At 39.1% G+C, this 18,873-nt stretch overlaps 1 protein-coding gene across 2 annotated transcripts in view; it reads left to right on the top strand.

Annotated features, from left to right (window-relative positions):
• LOC149835612 (centromere protein O) overlaps positions 1–17,964 on the top strand; it is a 30,784-nt gene extending 12,820 nt beyond the window's left edge. For both annotated transcript variants that reach the window (XM_090008630.1, XM_090008631.1), the window contains exons 8-13: positions 9,020–9,077; positions 9,919–10,055; positions 10,295–10,351; positions 16,570–16,667; positions 17,469–17,671; positions 17,768–17,964. In XM_090008630.1, coding sequence (XP_089864756.1) covers positions 9,020–9,077; positions 9,919–10,055; positions 10,295–10,351; positions 16,570–16,667; positions 17,469–17,671; positions 17,768–17,844 — 630 coding nt within the window. In that variant the 3' untranslated portion in view covers positions 17,845–17,964. The remainder of the gene's footprint in view (positions 1–9,019; positions 9,078–9,918; positions 10,056–10,294; positions 10,352–16,569; positions 16,668–17,468; positions 17,672–17,767) is intronic.
• Positions 17,965–18,873: the final 909 nt, after the last annotated feature.

The raw sequence follows: 18,873 nt of genomic DNA, 5'->3' as shown, positions 1-18,873 counted from the left end.
ATTCCAGAAGATGGATTGAAGCAATGAATGAGGAGATGGAAGCTCTACATGAATGTGGTACGTGGGATGTCGTATCAAGACCACCTGACAGAAACGTTGTTGGTTCGAAATGGGTGTACAAAATAAAGTATAAACCGGATGGGACTATAGAGCGATACAAGGCGAGACTTGTAGCCAAAGGTTTTACACAGGAGCAAGGACAGGATTATGATGAAACCTTTAGTCCAGTTGTGAGGATGGGGACAATCCGAGTCATACTTTCTTTAGCCATTGAACACCAATGGACCATTAGCCAACTTGATGTGAAGAATGCTTTTCTTCATGGAGATTTGAGAGAAGAAGTTTACATGGAACAACCCACTGGTTACGCAGAAGGTAATCCTATAAAATATGTCTGCAGACTAAAAAGGGTGATATATGGATTGAAGCAGGCATCTCGATCTTGGTTTGACAGCTTTTCTCTTGAAATACAAAAGTATGGTTTTAAGAAATCTCTTCTTGACCACTCCTTATTTATATTTAAGAACCAAGACACAATTACTCTGTTGTTGATATATGTGGATGATATTATCATCACTGGCAGTTCCAATGAGCACATTGAAGAAGTCAAACATCTCTTGAATCAGAGGTTCAAAATGAAGGACCTTGGCAAACTACGGTACTTTCTTGGAATTGAAGTCGACAGTTCCTCTGAAAAAATGACTCTCACTCAACATAAGTATACCATTGATGTTCTCAATAAATCGGGTATGAAAGACTGCAAGCCCTTGAGCACTCCTAGCGTTCTTCATCAAAGGCTTAGCTCTCAAGACGGAGATCCATTTGATAATCCCACACAGTACCGTAGCATAGTGGGTATGTTACAATACCTCACTTTTACTCGCCCTGATATAGTCTACTCGGTGAATCAAGTTTCTCAGTTTATGCATGCCCCATGTGAAGGGCATATGGAAGCAGTTAAACGGATACTACGATATCTGAAGGGAACGGTTGGGGATGGTCTCACATATAAGCGAAAGACAAATGGGCAAAGTGCACATGAGATCACTATTTATTCTGACGCGGACTGGGCGGGAGATCCAGATGAACGCAGATCAGTATCAGGCTATTGTGTATTTGTTGGGATGAATTTGGTTTCTTGGAGTAGTAAGAAACAAAAGGCTGTTGCCAGATCTAGTACAGAGGCTGAATACAGGTCAATGGCAGCCGCCACTGCTGAGGCTACTTGGGTTAGACATCTACTGACAGAAGTCGGAGAATCGATATCTCGATCACTTCTTCTGTGTGACAACCAGAGCGCCATTAGTATGTCTTTTAATCCAATCCATCACAGTCGTGCCTGAATTTGTCCAGCATATTGAAATAGACCAACATTTTGTGAGACAAAAGGTAGAAGAGAAAGAGATTGAGCCTGAATTTGTTCGAACTACAGATCAAGTGGCGGATATATTTACAAAAGGATTGACAAAAGACAGATTTTGGATGTTAAAAGGCAAGTTGTTCATGATTCAAGATCATGCACAACTTGAGGGAGGGTGAAAAGAAGTGTTTTCTCGGTTACGGGTCATGGATCTGAAGATCCAGGACCCGTGACATCCATTTCTTCATTAATGGCATTATGTAATATTGATTATTGTAATGAGGGGTATTTTAGTACCCTAAAATTTTGTAATCACTTGTTAATATGAAGGAATACACAGCAGCCGACCCTATTGCTGAAGGGGTATCGGTTTCTCCCAACTTCTCTCTCCCTTTCTCTCTCTCTCTCTGTTTTTCAGATCTCACGCGTGGAAGGACCTGGAGATTCAAAATCTAACAATCCTCCCTTCCATATGTATTGAATGTTGCTTGTATCGTTCATCTACCTCCTACATTGACTTTTTTTTTCCAGCATCTTCTTGGTGACTTCCAAATGACCCACTAATTGCACACGAATCACTCATTGTCTTTCTCTTCTCATATTCTTCTTGTATTTTCTTGTATTGTCTTCGCATTGTCTCATCAACTTTTTTGCATCCTGTCTTGGTATCTTCAACAAATGAGTCTTCACTCTTGTGTAAGACACAACAAAATCTCTTTCACAGAGCTTGCATCGAAATCTCTTGTTTTCACCACCTCCTTCTCCGGTTTTTGCAAGCTTATCTACATTTACCCATAGTGGCCATACATCATGATTCCCACTACAACTATCAACAAAACTAGCAGCAGAACTCACATGTGGGGATGAAGATGACACAAGTCATTTTCCTTTATCCGTCATTTTTGTCTTGAAAACATAAAAAAATTTATATTGAAATCAATTATGCAAACAATCAAGATTTATAATATTGAGTCCAATGATGAGTTGTGGAGCATGATTCAGAGTTTTTGCCCTTACTGGGGGGGTTGGGGGACTCCCCTCCTCCCCTGAAATCAGAGGGAGCAGGGTGGGGGACTCGGCCCCTCCCCTACCGAAAACAGGGAGGGGCTTGAAATGAAATGGGGATCTTCGAAACACGAGCTTTGATTAACAAGAGCAAGTGTCAAGAATGACACTAAAGCATAACCCTTAAAAAGGGTATAACTGGAAACAAAATAAAAATAAAAAATGTATTCTTTATTGATATGAAAAACCAATTGCTTAAGAAGCATTGGAGTAAAATACAAGAGGGGCTGCACCCCTTTATATACACAGCTGAAAGAGGACTCAATAGAGCTGTTGGGCACAGTCCAACAGCTCTATTTAGAGCTGTTGGAATGTGTCAGTCCAACAGCTCTATTGCTAGTCAAGTCTGGACAGGACTTGACTAGCAACAGTCATTCTAGTTCAAACTGAACTAGATGACATAAAAACAAAAAATAAAAATAAAGGAAAAAAATACAGAAAAGAAAGAAATTAAAAATGTATTTATATATATATATATAATAATATAATATTATTATATATACATATATGTACAGTTTTACATTTTAACACTCCCCCTCAAACTTACGGTACAATGAGCGAAAGTTTGTCTAAGAGAAAGTGAAATCGGGGAGCAGCGAGAGGCTTTGTAAAGAAGTCTGCTAACTGATATTCTGAAGTGACATATGGCAGATCAATTATCCCGTGTAGATATTCCTCTCTGACGTAGTGACAATCCATTTCGATGTGTTTGGTGCGTTCGTGGAATGTTCTGTTACTGGCAATGTAGATCGCACTTTTGTTGTCACAACACATTTGTGAAGCCTTTGTTGCTTCAACTCCCATGTCAGCAAGCAGTCGTCGGAGCCAAACTACTTCCATGGTCGTGGTTGCCATGGCTCTGTATTCAGCTTCGGTGGATGAGAGAGATACCTTCTGCTGCTTTTTACACCTCCACGAGATTAATGATTCCCCTAAAAAGACACAAAAGCCAGTGGTTGAGTGTCTGTTATTGGGATCACCTCCCCAATCAGCATCAGTATATGCAATTAAATCAAGAGAAGAGGAGGAAGATAAGAAAAGTCCTCGTGAAAGAGAGGACTTGATGTATCTGATAATACGCATGACTGCTCCCATATGAACAGAAGTAGGAGCATGTTGAAATTGACTTGCTGTATGAACAACATGTGCTATATCTGGTCTGGTAATGGATAGATAGGAAAGTGCCCCGACAAGCTGTCTGTAAGGAGTAGGGTCTGCAAGAAGTTCTCCATCATCAATCTTCATTTTAACATTAACAACTTCTGGAGTGTCAACTTTCTTATCATCAGTAATACCAGACCTGAAAACAATATCAAAAGCAAATTTAGTCTGAGATAATAAATATCCTCTAGGAGAATAAGCAACTTCAATGCCTAAAAAATATCTCAACAAGCCCAAATCAGTCATTTCAAAATGAGATTTAAGAAGTGTTTTGATTGTTGCAACTCCCTGTTTATCGCTTCCGGTGATGATCATATCATCCACATAGAGAAGAAGCACAATGATCCCTGCATCAGAATTCTTAATAAACAAAGCAGTGTCAGTTAAACAGAATTGAAAACCAATATCAATCATAACACGACTAAACCTATCATACCAAGCTTTTGGTGCTTGTTTAAGTCCATAAAGAGCTTTTTCTAAGCGAAGGACTTTACCCTTAGGAATACTTAGACCAGGAGGGGGTTCCATATATACTTCTTCAACTAGCTTTCCATTTAAAAAAGCATTTTTGACATCCATTTGAAAAATAGACCATTTTTTGATAGAAGCTAAGGCAATTAAGGTTCGGACAGTAGTCATACGAGCCACCGGAGCAAAGGTTTCTTCATAATCAATCCCATATTCTTGGGCATAACCTTTGGCTACTAAACGGGCTTTATATCTTTCAAGAGTACCATCACTCTTGGTTTTAATTTTATAAACCCATCGACATCCTATAGTTTTCTTCCCTGGAGGAAGATCTTGAATATTCCATGTAGAAGCCTTTTCAAGTGCATCTAATTCAGCTTTCATGGCTTCTATCCATTTGATATCATTTTTTGCTTGAAAATATGTGGATGGTTCTTCATATGAGTGAATTAATGCAATAACTGCCCTATATGTGGGTGAGAAAGACTCGTATGATACAAACTTTTCTGGAGGCCTCGAGATTCGGGATGATTGTCTAGTTGGAATGTTAGAATATTTCTCAAGTGCACATGGAGTATTAGACTCTTGTCGCCTGGAATATTGAATACTAGTATCTCTATGAACTTCTTCATTTTCAACATTAAGATCAATAATTCTGTGATCATCATCAAAGTTACAATCAAGGTCATATTCATCAGATGTTGATGTTAGATCTAGCAAAAAGGAGTACTCAGTGACGTCTTTTAATTTTCTAAAATCAAAGAAGCTCTCCTTTTCAAGAAAGGAAACATTTCTAGACACATATAGTTTATTATTTTTGAAGTCAAAACATCTATAACCTTTCTGGTTTTCAGCATATCCTAAAAAGGCACAGGGAATCGCACGAGGGGAAAGTTTATCATTTTTGTCAGTAAATATGAAACATTTGCACCCAAATATTCTTAATCTAGAGTAGTCTGGAGAAATGTTCATAAGTTTTTCAATGGGAGTGATATTTTGTAACGAAGAAGATGGCATCCTATTAATGAGATAGGTGGCAGTTAAGGCAGCTTCTGCCCAAAAGTCTTTAGGGACTTGATTTGCTATTAATAAAGTTCTAGTGGTTTCTATAATATGGCGATGTTTTCGTTCTGCCAGTCCATTTTGTTGAGGTGTATAAGGACAAGATCTTTGATGTGTGATGCCATGCAATTTAAGATAATTTTGAAAATCTGTGGATAAAAACTCTCCCCCTGAATCTGTGCGAAAAATAGTAATATCATTTTGAAACTTGTTTTTAACCATATTATGAAAAGTTTGAAAGTATGAAAATACTTCAGACTTATGTTTGAGAAAGTACATCCACGTATGTCGGGAGAAATCATCGACAAAAATAACATAGTAAACAAATCCTCCTTTAGAAATTACTGGTGCAGGACCCCAAACATCCGAGTGTATTAATTCAAGTGGTCTTGAAGAGAAAAAGGTTCTGTTCTGAAATGGTAATTTTTTCATTTTGCCGAGAATACAATCTTTACAATCAAATGATTCAGAGTTACAAAATTTCCCTAGATTTGGAAAATGTTGGATTTTGGCTATATGTGGGTGACCAAGTCTCTTATGCCACAGTTCCAACTCTATTTTTTGAATATTATAACAAAAAGCTTTCTTCGGCATTTCCAAAAAATCCATGTAATAGAGCCCTCCTTCTCTATGGCCTTCCCCAATCAGCTTACCTGACTGGCGATCCTGTACCCAACAACCATGAGAAGAAAAAGAAATATTACACCCATAATCAGAAATTTGAGATACAGATAAAAGATTTAAATTTAATTTGGGAACATGTCTAATTTCTGGAATAAAATTTTTTTTTTGTTTTATAAATTTTTTCAAAATTTCCTATTCCTTCTATTTCAAGAGAAGTCCCATCAGCAGTAAAGACCTTTGACACACTTGTTTTATTTTTAACACATTTGGATAGACTTTGATTATTTGGGGTCATATGAAAAGATGCACCAGAGTCAAGAAGCCAAGAAATTTTACCTAAATCAGAAAAAGATGAGGCTGCTGCGCCGGTTGAAGCTTCAGATGAGGAAGAGGCACCTTTGATGAGAGGCTGAAGAATCTCCATTAGTTGGGCCAGGGAAACTGGTGCATCCTGATCTTTAGGCTTCGATCCAGCAATTGCAGCTCTTTTTTCTCTCAGTTCCTTAAGTTTGGGACATTGTGGCCTGTAGTGTCCCGGTTCATGACAGTGATGACAAATAACTTTCTTCTTATCATAGTCACCATTTTGTCGGTTAAAGTGAGGAGGCCTATATGATCGAACATGATTCCCTGGTCTAGACACGGCTAAAACGGAATCATCTTCAATTTTTAAAGAACCTTTCCGGAGACGATTTTCTTCCATTGTTAACTCTTCAATAGTTTCAACAATAGAAGGAATTTTTCCCCTGTGAAGTAGGGCCGATTTAGTGGTTTCAAATTCCGGCCTTAATCCAGTGATAAACTGGTAAAAATGTTCGGCATCGAGTTGTTTCTGACGAAGCTCGATGTCTTCGGCACAATGCCACTTTGGTTCTAAAAGGGAAAGTTCTTCCCAAAGTTCGGACAACCCATTGTAATATTCACGAATAGTTTTGTCTCCTTGTGTCATCATTCGAACTTTTTCTTGGAGGTTGCACACGTGTGCAATATCTTTAAGGGAATACATATTCTTAAGGTATTCCCATGCCTTATCGGCATGATCAAATTTGGCAAGACTTGAGCATTTTTTAATGTCAACGCTATTGATAAGCCATGACATTATCTTCGCATGAGATATTCTCCATTCTTTCCATTTCTTCTCGTATGAGGCAATAGCCTTGATTTTCTCTTCTTCCGATAGAGGGACCTCTTTATCTCCCTCCTTTTTAGTAAGAGATAGCTTAGGTTCCGAATCGGAACCATCCACAATCCCCCATAAGCCTTTTCCCCATATATGGTGCTTCATGATTGAAGCCCATGTTACATAGTTCGTATCGCTTAGTTTCATAGGCATGATGGTGACTTTATCATTGTCATCCATCGATTACAAGGAGAGAAAGAATAGGGATAGAAGAGAAACAAGAAGAAAAATGAGAAAGAAAGAAAAAAAAAAAAAACAATACAACAAGATGTGAAATCTTCTCCAATGAAGTGATAAAACACTTCTCTTCAAGTGGCGAACACTTTTGCAAACGGGCACGGAAACCGAGGCAGCTTTTCCTCAAGATTTAGTACTTCCGCGGCTCTGATACCATGAAATGAAATGGGGATCTTCGAAACACGAGCTTTGATTAACAAGAGCAAGTGTCAAGAATGACACTAAAGCATAACCCTTAAAAAGGGTATAACTGGAAACAAAATAAAAATAAAAAATGTATTCTTTATTGATATGAAAAACCAATTGCTTAAGAAGCATTGGAGTAAAATACAAGAGGGGCTGCACCCCTTTATATACACAGCTGAAAGAGGACTCAATAGAGCTGTTGGGCACAGTCCAACAGCTCTATTTAGAGCTGTTGGAATGTGTCAGTCCAACAGCTCTATTAAGAGCTGTTGGACTGTGTCAGTCCAACAGCTCTATTGCTAGTCAAGTCTGGACAGGACTTGACTAGCAACAGTCATTCTAGTTCAAACTGAACTAGATGACATAAAAACAAAAAATAAAAATAAAGGAAAAAAATACAGAAAAGAAAGAAATTAAAAATGTATTTATATATATATATAATAATATAATATTATTATATATACATATATGTACAGTTTTACATTTTAACAGGGCTCGGCCCCTCCCCTGAAATCAAAGGGAGCAGGGTGGGGGGCTTGGCCCCTCCCCTGCCGAAAAGAGGGAGGGGCTCGACCCCTCCCCTGAAATCAGAGGGAGCAGGGTGGTGGTGGGGGGGGGGTCGGCCCCTCCACTGCCAAAAACAGGGAGGGGCTCGGCCCCTCCCGTGAAATCAGAGGGAGCAAGGAGGGGGGCTCGGCCCCTCCCCTGCCGACCCAACAAGAGAGCGAGAGGGAGCAGGGGGGCTCAACCCCTCCCCTGCCGACCCAACAAGAGAGCGAGAGGGAGCAGGGGGGGCTCGACCCCTCCCCTGCCGACCCAACAAGAGAGCGAGAGAGAGCAGGGGGGGCTTGGCCCCTCCCCTGCCAACCCAACAAGAGAGCGAGAGGGTACCTGCGACGAGGAGGAGGTGGCGTTGGGCTCCCCTGCGAGACGTCGGGAGGAGAGGAGGCGAGCGAGAGAGCGGAGCTGCGCGGGAGAGGAGAGGATTAGGGCAAATTTTTTTTGCCCTAATCCTCTTTCGCAGCCCCTTTTGATCGGGCAAAAGATTTTTTTTAACGTTAAAAAATTGGATGAAAACGACCCTATGTATGTTGACCGCACCCAGGGTCGTGTTGACTGCACCGGGTGCCGTACCCACACGCACACCCGCGTCGCGTCCACACGGGTGCAGTAGCTGCTTTGCCGAGTCCCTGTGACTTAGATTACAAATTATTTCTCAATGTCCCCATTGAGTTTGTTTTCCAAGATGCTGCTATCAGCAATGTTAAAACTTAACTTTGTTAGTGAGCGGTACTGTGAACTGTGAAAGAAAAAAAAACCTTTGGCAGGATGACTAGTATGATAATCAGTCTTTGTTTATTTGTTACAAATTGGTTTTGTAGCTTAATGTCGTATTTAGTTTATTCAATCAAAGCACATGTCAGAACAAATTGATTTTCCATATGTTTTCACTTTAATATGATTGATAAATTGTGTTTTGCTTTCTAGCTTTGAAGTAGTCGCTACTTGAAAGATTTGCGATTTGCATATAAAGTCTTTGTACTTTACTAATGCTTCAGAACATTTATATCATTGTATGCGAGTTTTCCCTCTGCTAAGGATTCCAAAATTGAACTGAATTTGTGATATTACTTGGGAGCTCTGAAAAGCTTGTGGAGTTATGATAATTTGAGCAGGTAATTTGCTGCTTGGAAGGGGCAAGAATTGGCATACAATATCGAACATCTTTTGCTGGTAATCTATGAGGCTGTGCAACATGTTCTCATTTTTTTGTAAGTTCATTGGAATATCCTAAGAGTATTGTTCACTCTCCTTTTCTTATTTCTGTTATTGCATGTCTAAATACTCGACCAATGTTTAGATACATTATTGCTACTATTTGGTGGGTCCATATTTTGACCAAGTACGTTGGAAGTATTTTACTTGGTGGAAGTGCTATTTTGCTAGCTCAAGTATAAGAAGGCATTGAAGGAGGAATTTAAAATACGAGGAATTTAGTACGTAACACAATGAAATCAAAAGAATAGTTCCTCCCAAGAAACTCAAGAAAACAAAATTGAAAAAGCAACATAATAAATTTGATAAGAAAGTTGTTTAGGAATACTTCAAAATACTGCCACCATGCTTCTTTCTTATGTAGATTTCTCGTGATCAATACTTTGGTTCTTATTTTGTCTCTGCAACAATTTACATGAATGATGGTTGTTGTTCTCATTGTACTAAATGGATGCACTATGTTCAATATTGATTCTTATGCGGCGGCAGACCAGCTCCAAGACTTTTAGTTTCTTAACAAATTGTGTCACTTTTGTTTACATATGTGGAGTTGGAGGGTAGGAAGGGTTAAGTGCAGAACAAAGCAATAAATAAAAATCAATAACATTATGTTAGGTATCTACTTGGGAAAAAGTTGGAAGATGTTGACTAGTCTTTGGATTTTGGTGTCTGAGAACAGTTTGATACTCGTTATGTTACACTTTGTTACGTGGTTTCTGACCAACAATGCTTTGTTACAAACATCATTTGCATTATGAGAAAGCTTATAACGGGTCCCTCCTTTATAATATTTTTGCAGGTGAAACTTGTGAATTCTATTACTGTGTGCTTGAAAGTAGATCTTTTCTCGAGAAGATGACTGTTAGTGAACACACAGTTCCTTTCTTCATACCTATACAAGAAGCAGAAGCTGATTATTTGTCATCCAATGCAAAGGTACATATGCTTCATTGTATGTTTGTTTGATTTGGGAGGCTGGTTCATGGAAAGCAGAAATCAAACTTCTCTTGTGTAAATATCTTTTCCATTATTGCTACATTTACTGTTTCAGTTTTCACTTGATATATTTATGTGTCTGTGTGTGAATATCATCTTATTTATTTTTGACCATTTGATTTTTCATCCTATGCTGGATGTACTAAACTGTTAGGTAACATATCTGAAAATGTTTGCAGAAATTCATTGATTATGTTGGAGACTGTTTGCAGGCCTATGTAGAAAGACGGGAGCAGGTAGCTTCTTTTTAACTTTTTCAGTCAGTTCGTTAAGTCTTTAGTACTGCTTGTTCAGAATTTTAGGTGAATCTTGGTGCCTAAGTGACAACATCATGAATATTAGCTTGAAACTTTGAAAATGTTTAAGGCACAGAATTTTTTAGCTTGGTTCAAAGTTCTTAAAGAGAGAGATAAGTGACATTGTTAAAAATGAGAGAGGTGGTTGGGAAAATGAAGAGGAAAAAATACTTTCAACTTGTCAGGCCTTAAGTTTATACAACAACAACAACAACAACGACTACGCCTTCATCCCAAAACAGGCCTTAAGTTTATGATTTTACCTATTTTTGCAGATTTCAGTTATTAAAATATTAACTTTAAACCAACAGGCTTCTATGCAGCTAGTCTGACTAGTTCATGGAAGTCTCCTTACCATATCTGGAAAGAAAATTCTTTTAGAAAATTAAGGATCCACTAATTTTATTTGATAAATACAATATCCGAAGTTTTGAACAGGTATCAGCATACCATATCATTGCAGGTACAACAGAAGCAATAAATGCAAAGATGAACGTATTGTCAATAAGTGAGAGTTGGAGAAAACTAAACCCAATACGAGATAGTGAAATTCCAATGAAAGATATAATTATAAATAGGGTATGAGCTATGTCACATGGGTGCAGGGGTGCGGCACTTTCAAAAACCTTGGGTGCGGCAATATATATATATATATTATAATTTTTAAGTTTTATCAGTTAACAACATTAACACTACAACAACAACAACAACAACTACGCCTTCATCCCAAAACAATTGGGGTCAGCGATATGAACCAAAAAAGAAATTCATTTTGGGTCTTCCACATGAATCCTTTTCCTCCAATCATTTCTATCCAACGCCATGTCCTCGGTGAGGTTCAAAGCATTCATATCCTTTCCTATCATCTCCATCCAAGTCTTCCTAGGCCTACCCCGACCTCTTTTAACTAATATATTTTCCCATTTCTCCAACCTTCTAACTGGAGCATCATTAGGCCTTCGCCGAATATGTCCAAACCACCGTAAACGATTCTCTCGCATCTTATTTTCAATGGGTGCAACACCTACCTTCTTACGTATCTCTTCGTTCCGAATCTTATCTTTTATTGTATTTCCACACATCCGTCTAAGCATCCGCATCTCAGCTACACTCATTTTTTGAATATGATGTCTCTTGACAGCCCAACATTCCGTACCATATAGTAAAGCGGGTCTAATAGTCGTCCTATAAAACTTTCCCTTCAACCGCAATGGCATTCTACGATCGCACAGCACTCCAGTAGCACTTTTCCATTTCATCCACCCAACCTTTATCCTATGATTTACATCTCCATCAATTTCTCCATACTTTTGAATGATGGATCCCAAATATTTGAAATAATCATTCACCGGTATATCTTGCTCACCAAGCTTCACTACACTCCCATCACTACTTCGTTGCTTACTAAACCGACATTCCATATATTCAGTCTTACTCTTACTCAACTTAAAACCTCTAGCTTCCAATGTCTGTCTCCATAATTCTAACTTAGCATTAACCCCAGCTCTAGACTCATCAATTAAAACAATATCATCAGCAAACAACATACACCACGGTACATTTTCTTGAATTGATCTCGTAAGCTCATCCATCACTATCGCAAATAGGAAAGGGCTTAAAGCAGATCCTTGATGTAACCCAACCGTTATCGGAAAATTGGTTGTCACCCCTCCACAAGTGCGGACATTGGTTACTACTCCTTCATACATATCTTTAATTATACTAATGTACTTGAGAGAAACACCTTTCTTCATCATTGTCCACCAGAGAACGTCCCTAGGTACTCTATCGTATGCCTTCTCTAAATCAATAAAAACCATATGCAAATCTTTGTTCCTCTCTCTATATCTTTTCATAAGTTGTCTAAGAAGATGTATAGCTTCCATAGTTGATCTTTCAGGCATAAAACCAAATTGATTCTCCGATATCATGACAACCTTCCTCAACCTAGACTCAATCACCCTCTCCCAAAGTTTCATAGTATGACTCATGAGTTTTATACCACGATAGTTTGTGCAATCTTGTATATCACCCTTATTCTTATATAAAGGCACCAAAGTACTCTTCGTCCACTCATTAGGCATCTTATTTGTTCGCCAAATCAAGTTAAAAAGATTTGTCAACCATTCTAAACCTTTCTCTCCCAAGCATTTCCAAGCTTCGATAGGTATACCATCTGGGCCAACTGCCCTTCTTGATTTCATTTTCTTCAAAGCCTCTGCAATTTCTTTCTTTTGAATCTTGCGCATGAAGTCACGATTTATCTCATGAAAAGGAATGGAGAAGTCTCCAAGATCTTGAGCATGACTATCATTAAATAGCTTATCAAAATAATCTTTCCATCTCTCCTTAATCTCCTCATCTTTGACTAAAACCCTTTGCGTTTCATCTTTGATACATCTAACCATACCCAAATCCTTCGATTTCCTATCTCTCATCTTTGCAAGCCTATAAATATCCTTCTCGCCTTCTTTGGTATCCAACTTGTCATAAACCTCCTTATATACCTTAGCCCTCGCGTTTCGAACAACTTTTTTAGCTTCCTTCTTTGCTATCATATACTTCTCCAAATTCTCATTATCACGACTCTTACTTAGATTTCTATAACACTCTCTTTTAACCTTAATAGCTAATTTGACATCCTCGTTTCACCATGATGTATCCTTACTTAGTGGTGCACCGCCTTTAGACTCACCCAATACCTCCTTAGCTACTTTTCTCATACCACCCGCTATCTTATTCCACATTGATTCTGAATTCTCCTCGAGACACCAATCAACTTCCTTAACTACCTGCTCTACAAACATTCCTTGTTTAGCTCCTTTCAGTGCCCACCACTTAATTCTAGGATCTATCCTATGTCTATCCCTTTTGCGGCATTGTCTAATTCTAAGATCTAAAATTAAGACTCTATGTTGTGTAGCTACACTTTCTCCTGGTATAACCTTACAATCGATGCAACAACCCCTATCTCTCTTTCTAAGTAGGAAAAAATCTATCTGACTCGTATTAACCCCACTTTTAAATGTTACTAGGTGAGACTCCCTCTTCCTAAACCAAGTGTTTGCTAAGATCATATCATAGGACAAACAAAAATCTAAAATCCTTTCTCCACTTTCATTTCTTTCTCCTATACCATAGCCTCCATGGATATTCTCAAATCCCTCCCTACTAATGCCTACATGTCCATTAAGGTCACCGCCGATGAAAAGCTTTTCTCCATAAGATGTCTCTTGTACTACTCCATCTAAATCTTCCCAAAATTGATGCTTAATGGAATCATCTAAACCTACTTGAGGTGCATAAACACTAATAATATTAATAATATCCGTACCTAATACTAATTTAATAAGTAAAATTCTATCACCCTTCCTACGGACCTCAACTACATTATCTATAAACTGACGACTCATAACAATCCCTACTCCATTCCTATTCCTATTTATTTCCTGTATACCAAATCTTATATCCCCAAGGTTCTATCACTTTAGCTTTCTCACCTACCCATTTGGTCTCTTGAAGACATAAAATATCAATCTTTCTCCTACACATAACATCTACTAACTCTACCAACTTACCAGTTAAAGACCCTATGTTCCAAGTGGCTAACCTAATTTTATGGTCTTGGACTAACTTCTTTACCCCCACCCGTCCAACAAAGTGATGGAACCCTTGCCTATTTGACACCACACCCGGGCGCCGGTGTGACGCGTCGCTTCTGGGCGACGACCTAGCAACCCTTGCACATTTATCACTGCCTCTGGGCCTAGAGAGTACAGCGCGTCGCTCAGTAGGGAACGCCCCAACGAAATTCTCATATTGGTTCATTTTCATAGGATATGACAAAGTTTTTATGCTGGCTGTCACAGGCCTACCGCAACCCTCCTCCTTTATCCGGGCTTGGGACCGGCAGTTAACAACATTAACACTAATGAAATAAAAAATAATTATCACAATATCATCAAATCAATTCATCATGCATGCAATAAATCAAATTAACAATCTACAATTCTATTCTACAAGACTATTAGCTCTAGTTTTACTACGGTTATCTGAGTAGCAGGTACCATCAAACAAACTATAACTGATTTAATGAGTCATTCACAGTTTCACAGTCTGAATTCGTTCATACTTACACATGCATGGCTTAATCTTTGAGACAAGCATATGACTACAGGCAAGATCAACCAGGTAGCATCCCTCGTAAACGTCGCAGCACTGGCCCGAAGGCCGCGCAATTGCGAAGCGTCATCCATCGATTCTGACATTGAAAATATCAGTGCAGGAAGGAGAGTTGTTTCGACTCCCCACCTGAGCCAACAGATACTGAACATCCGAAAGCCCACATAGCAGCAAGGGGAGGGGCCGAGCCCCCTCCCTGCGCTCCCTGTTGGCAGGGGAGGGGCCGAGCCCCCCTCCATGCGCCCTCTTTGTGCAGGGGAGGGGCTGAGCCCCCTCCCTGCACTCTTTGTTGGCAGGGGAGGGGTCAAGCCCCCTCCCTGTGCCCTCTTTGTGCAGGGAGGGGTCGAGCCCCCTCCCTGCACTCCTTGTTGGCAGGGGAGGGGCTGAGCCCCTCCCTACGCTCTCTATGTGTAGGGGAGGGGACGATCCCCCTCCCTGTCCTCCCTCTTTGTGCAGGGGAGGGGTCAAGCCCCCTCCCTGCACTCTCTGTTGGCAGGGGAGGGGCCGAGCCTCCTCCCTGCGCCCTCTTTGTGCAGGGGAGGGGTCGAAGAGGAGAGCAGAGGGAGTCAGAGAGAGGAGAAGAGCAGGGGGAGTCAGAGAGGAGAGAGCGTACCTGAGGAGGAGAGGTCCGGCGGAGCGGTCGTCGTCGGTGTCGGGGTCCGGTGGAGGCTTCAGGAGGAGAGGAAGGGAGGATTAGGGCAAAAATTTGCCCTAATCCTCCCCTCGGTAGAACATTTATCAGGTGATTTTTTTAAAGTTTAAGAAAAGACACAAATGACCTTGGGTGCGTTGATCGCACCCAAGGTCGGGTTGATTGCATTGGGTGCCGCACCCGCATCGCGTCGCGTCGATGCGGGTGCGGCACCCGTTTTGCCGAGTCCCTGTGACATAGGGTATGGGGGAAGGGAGAGACATTGACCCTTCAAATACAAATAAAAATAAGCCAAGAAGCATAAAGTCACGCATGTATGAGTTGTTTTTCGATTTGTTTCTCTTCCCATTTCATGTGCACCTGGCAAACTTCGCTTGTCGTTTTCGTTTTCCACGATGCTTCCTGGTTCCGTTTCTTTTTTTGGCAAACCTTGATCTGGATACCTAGTGGATTGTTATTGTCTACATAACCTTTGAGGACAACTATTTCTGAAGCTCTGACTAGGAAGAACAGAGGTAGACACGTTGAAATTATTCAAGTCTGGAAGTGGATTTCCTTCAATGCCAACTTTTTTTGGTTAATATTTCAAATGACTTATTTTGAAACTTTGGTTCAAGCATGAAAACCCATATACCTACATGTGTGCACTTGGGTGTATACGTGCATACACTTGTGTGTGTGTGTGAGTTGTTAACTACCGTGGGCTCTTGTGGATGTTAACAAGTTTTGCCAGAAACTCATGTCATGTGCGCGCTGTAATTTTACTAGCTGTACTTTGGAAATACACAATCTTTTATTGTATTATATTGATTGCACTAAAATTAAAAGAACTTCAAAGTGTGAACATCTTGAAACCCTAGTAATATGCAACAAATGCTGGTTGGAAGGGTTTGGATGTGAAAATCAACCCTACGAACTTGTCATTTTCGTCTTATTGGTGCCAAAGTTTTAAAAACAATCACACTCTTGTTAAAATCAGGCAAAAATGGCCGAAAACTAGAAATTTCTTACATAAATGCACGTAGTTTTGGTGAGATTGAGTCGCAAATTGTATACTACATTATATTGTATACCATGGCACTATTGTCTTATATAATACAGGCCAGCACAATAGCCTGATCTTTAATAAGGATTGGTTTTTTATGTTTTATGGTGCCTTGTTACGACTACTTTTTGTATCAAATTCTACATTATGATATAAAGTTATAATTCATTATTACCTTTGTCTTTGATTTTTGGTGTAACTTATTGTTTTTGTGCCAGCTGCTGAGTTAAAAATCCTATTTGTTATTATCTTATGGGATCTAATTTTATTGAGCTTCAGGTTCAGCTTCTCAAGGAGTTATACGGAAACCAAATCGGAGAACTTTATCATAGTCTGTCATACAACTTAATTGAGTTTGTGATGGATGATCTTGATTGGTGGGTTTTTCTACAAGTGCTTCTTTTGTATATCATTAAATGAGAAAGAAAAGGAAAAACTTCATTGTAAAAGTTCCTTGTAGCAATATTGTAAAATTTGGTTTGACACCTATATTGAAAGGGCTAGAGATACGGGTGTATATCAAATCATATTGTAAAATACGGAAAAAACTTCATTTAAAAGTGACAAAAAAGGAAAAAATACACAAAAATTCAGAAAAAATCTCAGATCACAACAAACAAAACATAGAATCTATGTCACAGGGATTCGGCCAGCAGGGTGCCGCACCCGAGTCAACGCGACTCGGGTGTGGGTGCGGGTGCGGCACCTGGTGCGGTCAAGCTGACCCTGGGTCCAGTCAATTCATCCAGGGTCATAAATGTCCAAATCTGGACTTTAAAAAAAATTACTGTTAAAAATTAGTGTTACTGCTGCTAAGTGTTAAAAATTATATATATACCCTCCCGCACCCCACACCTAAGTTTTTTAAAGTGCCGCATCGACGCACCCGCACCTATGTGACAGCATAAAATGCAATAAAGAAAAAGAAAAACCATTCTAATCTACCTAAATTTGACAATCATTTAAAATGAATAATAAAATGGGTGTAGCCATTGGGATCGATGGATTCATTGACTGCTCATGTGCTTCAGAGGATCTTGAATAAAATAAGAAAATTATGTTTTAGTGATGCATGCAAGTTAAAGAATCACGATCTATAACCTCGTTGCAAGATATTGAATGCCTATAAGTAAGCTTTTATCAAGTGTGTTCTTAATGCTCTTTTTTCCTGAACACAGCAAGGTCACTGTCAGTCTCAGATATGGTGATATGGTTTCTGTATTGCCAACACGCACCAAAGTTTTAGCATGGCCTATTAATTGCTCCAAGCAAGTCATTATGTCTGCAAGCAAGAGAGGGAATGGGCCTGGTGTAACTCAGCTTATCCCAACTCATCTTGCATTTGCAGAGGAAGCCTTACGAACTCTTGGCTTACCAGAAGGTGCAGTGCTTTTTGTATATTATAAAATTTTGCTTGTCAGATTCTGGGAATCTTTTGATTTCTCATTGTTTTCTTCTTTTTCATAATTTCTTGCAGCATATGCAGAGATCGTTTTGAATATGAAGCCTGCACTTCGGCAGTTATTTCCTCCTCAAGGCACTATTGTAAGTTAGTTTTGTAATCAGAAACATGGAGAAAAGGGTGCCTGGAAAACTGTACCCAAATTGGAGAATCTCATGCTGTATAAAAAACTTTTTTGCTATTGTAATGCAAAAACTTAAGCTTCGCTATTGACATTTTTTGAGTTCTGTCACTTCCAACCTCTGGGCTTTTGAAACTTGGCATGATTCGTCTTCACAATTCTAAATTTGATCCAATTCTTATATGAGAAGGGGACCTGATGTTTATTTTACCCAAAATTTGGGTGGGTGTTGCATCTTGAACATTGAAAAAAAGTGATTTGGCCCCATTATGGCTACAATATAGCTTGGGTATATTCTTTTTCCTGGAAGTTTGATACTGGATGTGAAAATGAGAAATTATGAGCTTGGGCAAATAACAAAGTACATGGACATGTGACCAATCTGCCTAATCTTGCTCTCCAAAAAATCTTGTGTAATTTTGAAAATTTTGTTTTTTGTTGTGAAATAGTGACATATGGAAAATCAGACAACTATAATATACAAATATATAATTTATTAAATTTACTACAAAATTGGTGTTGTGTTTATATTATGATAAAACGTGATATTTTAGAATAGGTGATGTTTAAAGTATCACATTTTTTTCGGTTTTATGTTAGCCTTTGCAAATATCGTGCTAAGATCAATATTCTCCAAAGAGATTAGAGACCTATGTTTTGATTGGTTTCAAAAAGGTTCTCATGTTTTCTGAAAATACATTTCAAGATCCAAACTTTCACTAAAATATAGAGCTTATTTGGAGCAACTCTGATCACCTGTGAGCTTTGTAAAGTAAAACTGCTAAATAGCCTTTATTGCATTGTAAAATAAGCAACACATCTTTTCACGCCAAAGGAACTTCAAATCTCTATTTTATGGTCTCAATGAAAATTTTGGGTCTCCATTCTAAATGTTTTCTCAGAAAACATGATAACATGAGTACCTTCAAAAAGGGAGCAGTCTAGTTTTCCACAGGATTGGTACTTCGTTGGTGTAAGTTCAGTTTCATATCTTATCAAT

Source organism: Nuphar pumila, chromosome 6, assembly GCF_984573655.1.
Source record: "Nuphar pumila chromosome 6, dmNupPumi1.hap1.1, whole genome shotgun sequence".
NCBI lineage: Eukaryota > Viridiplantae > Streptophyta > Magnoliopsida > Nymphaeales > Nymphaeaceae > Nuphar > Nuphar pumila.
This window is presented reverse-complemented; position numbering and strand designations above follow the sequence as displayed.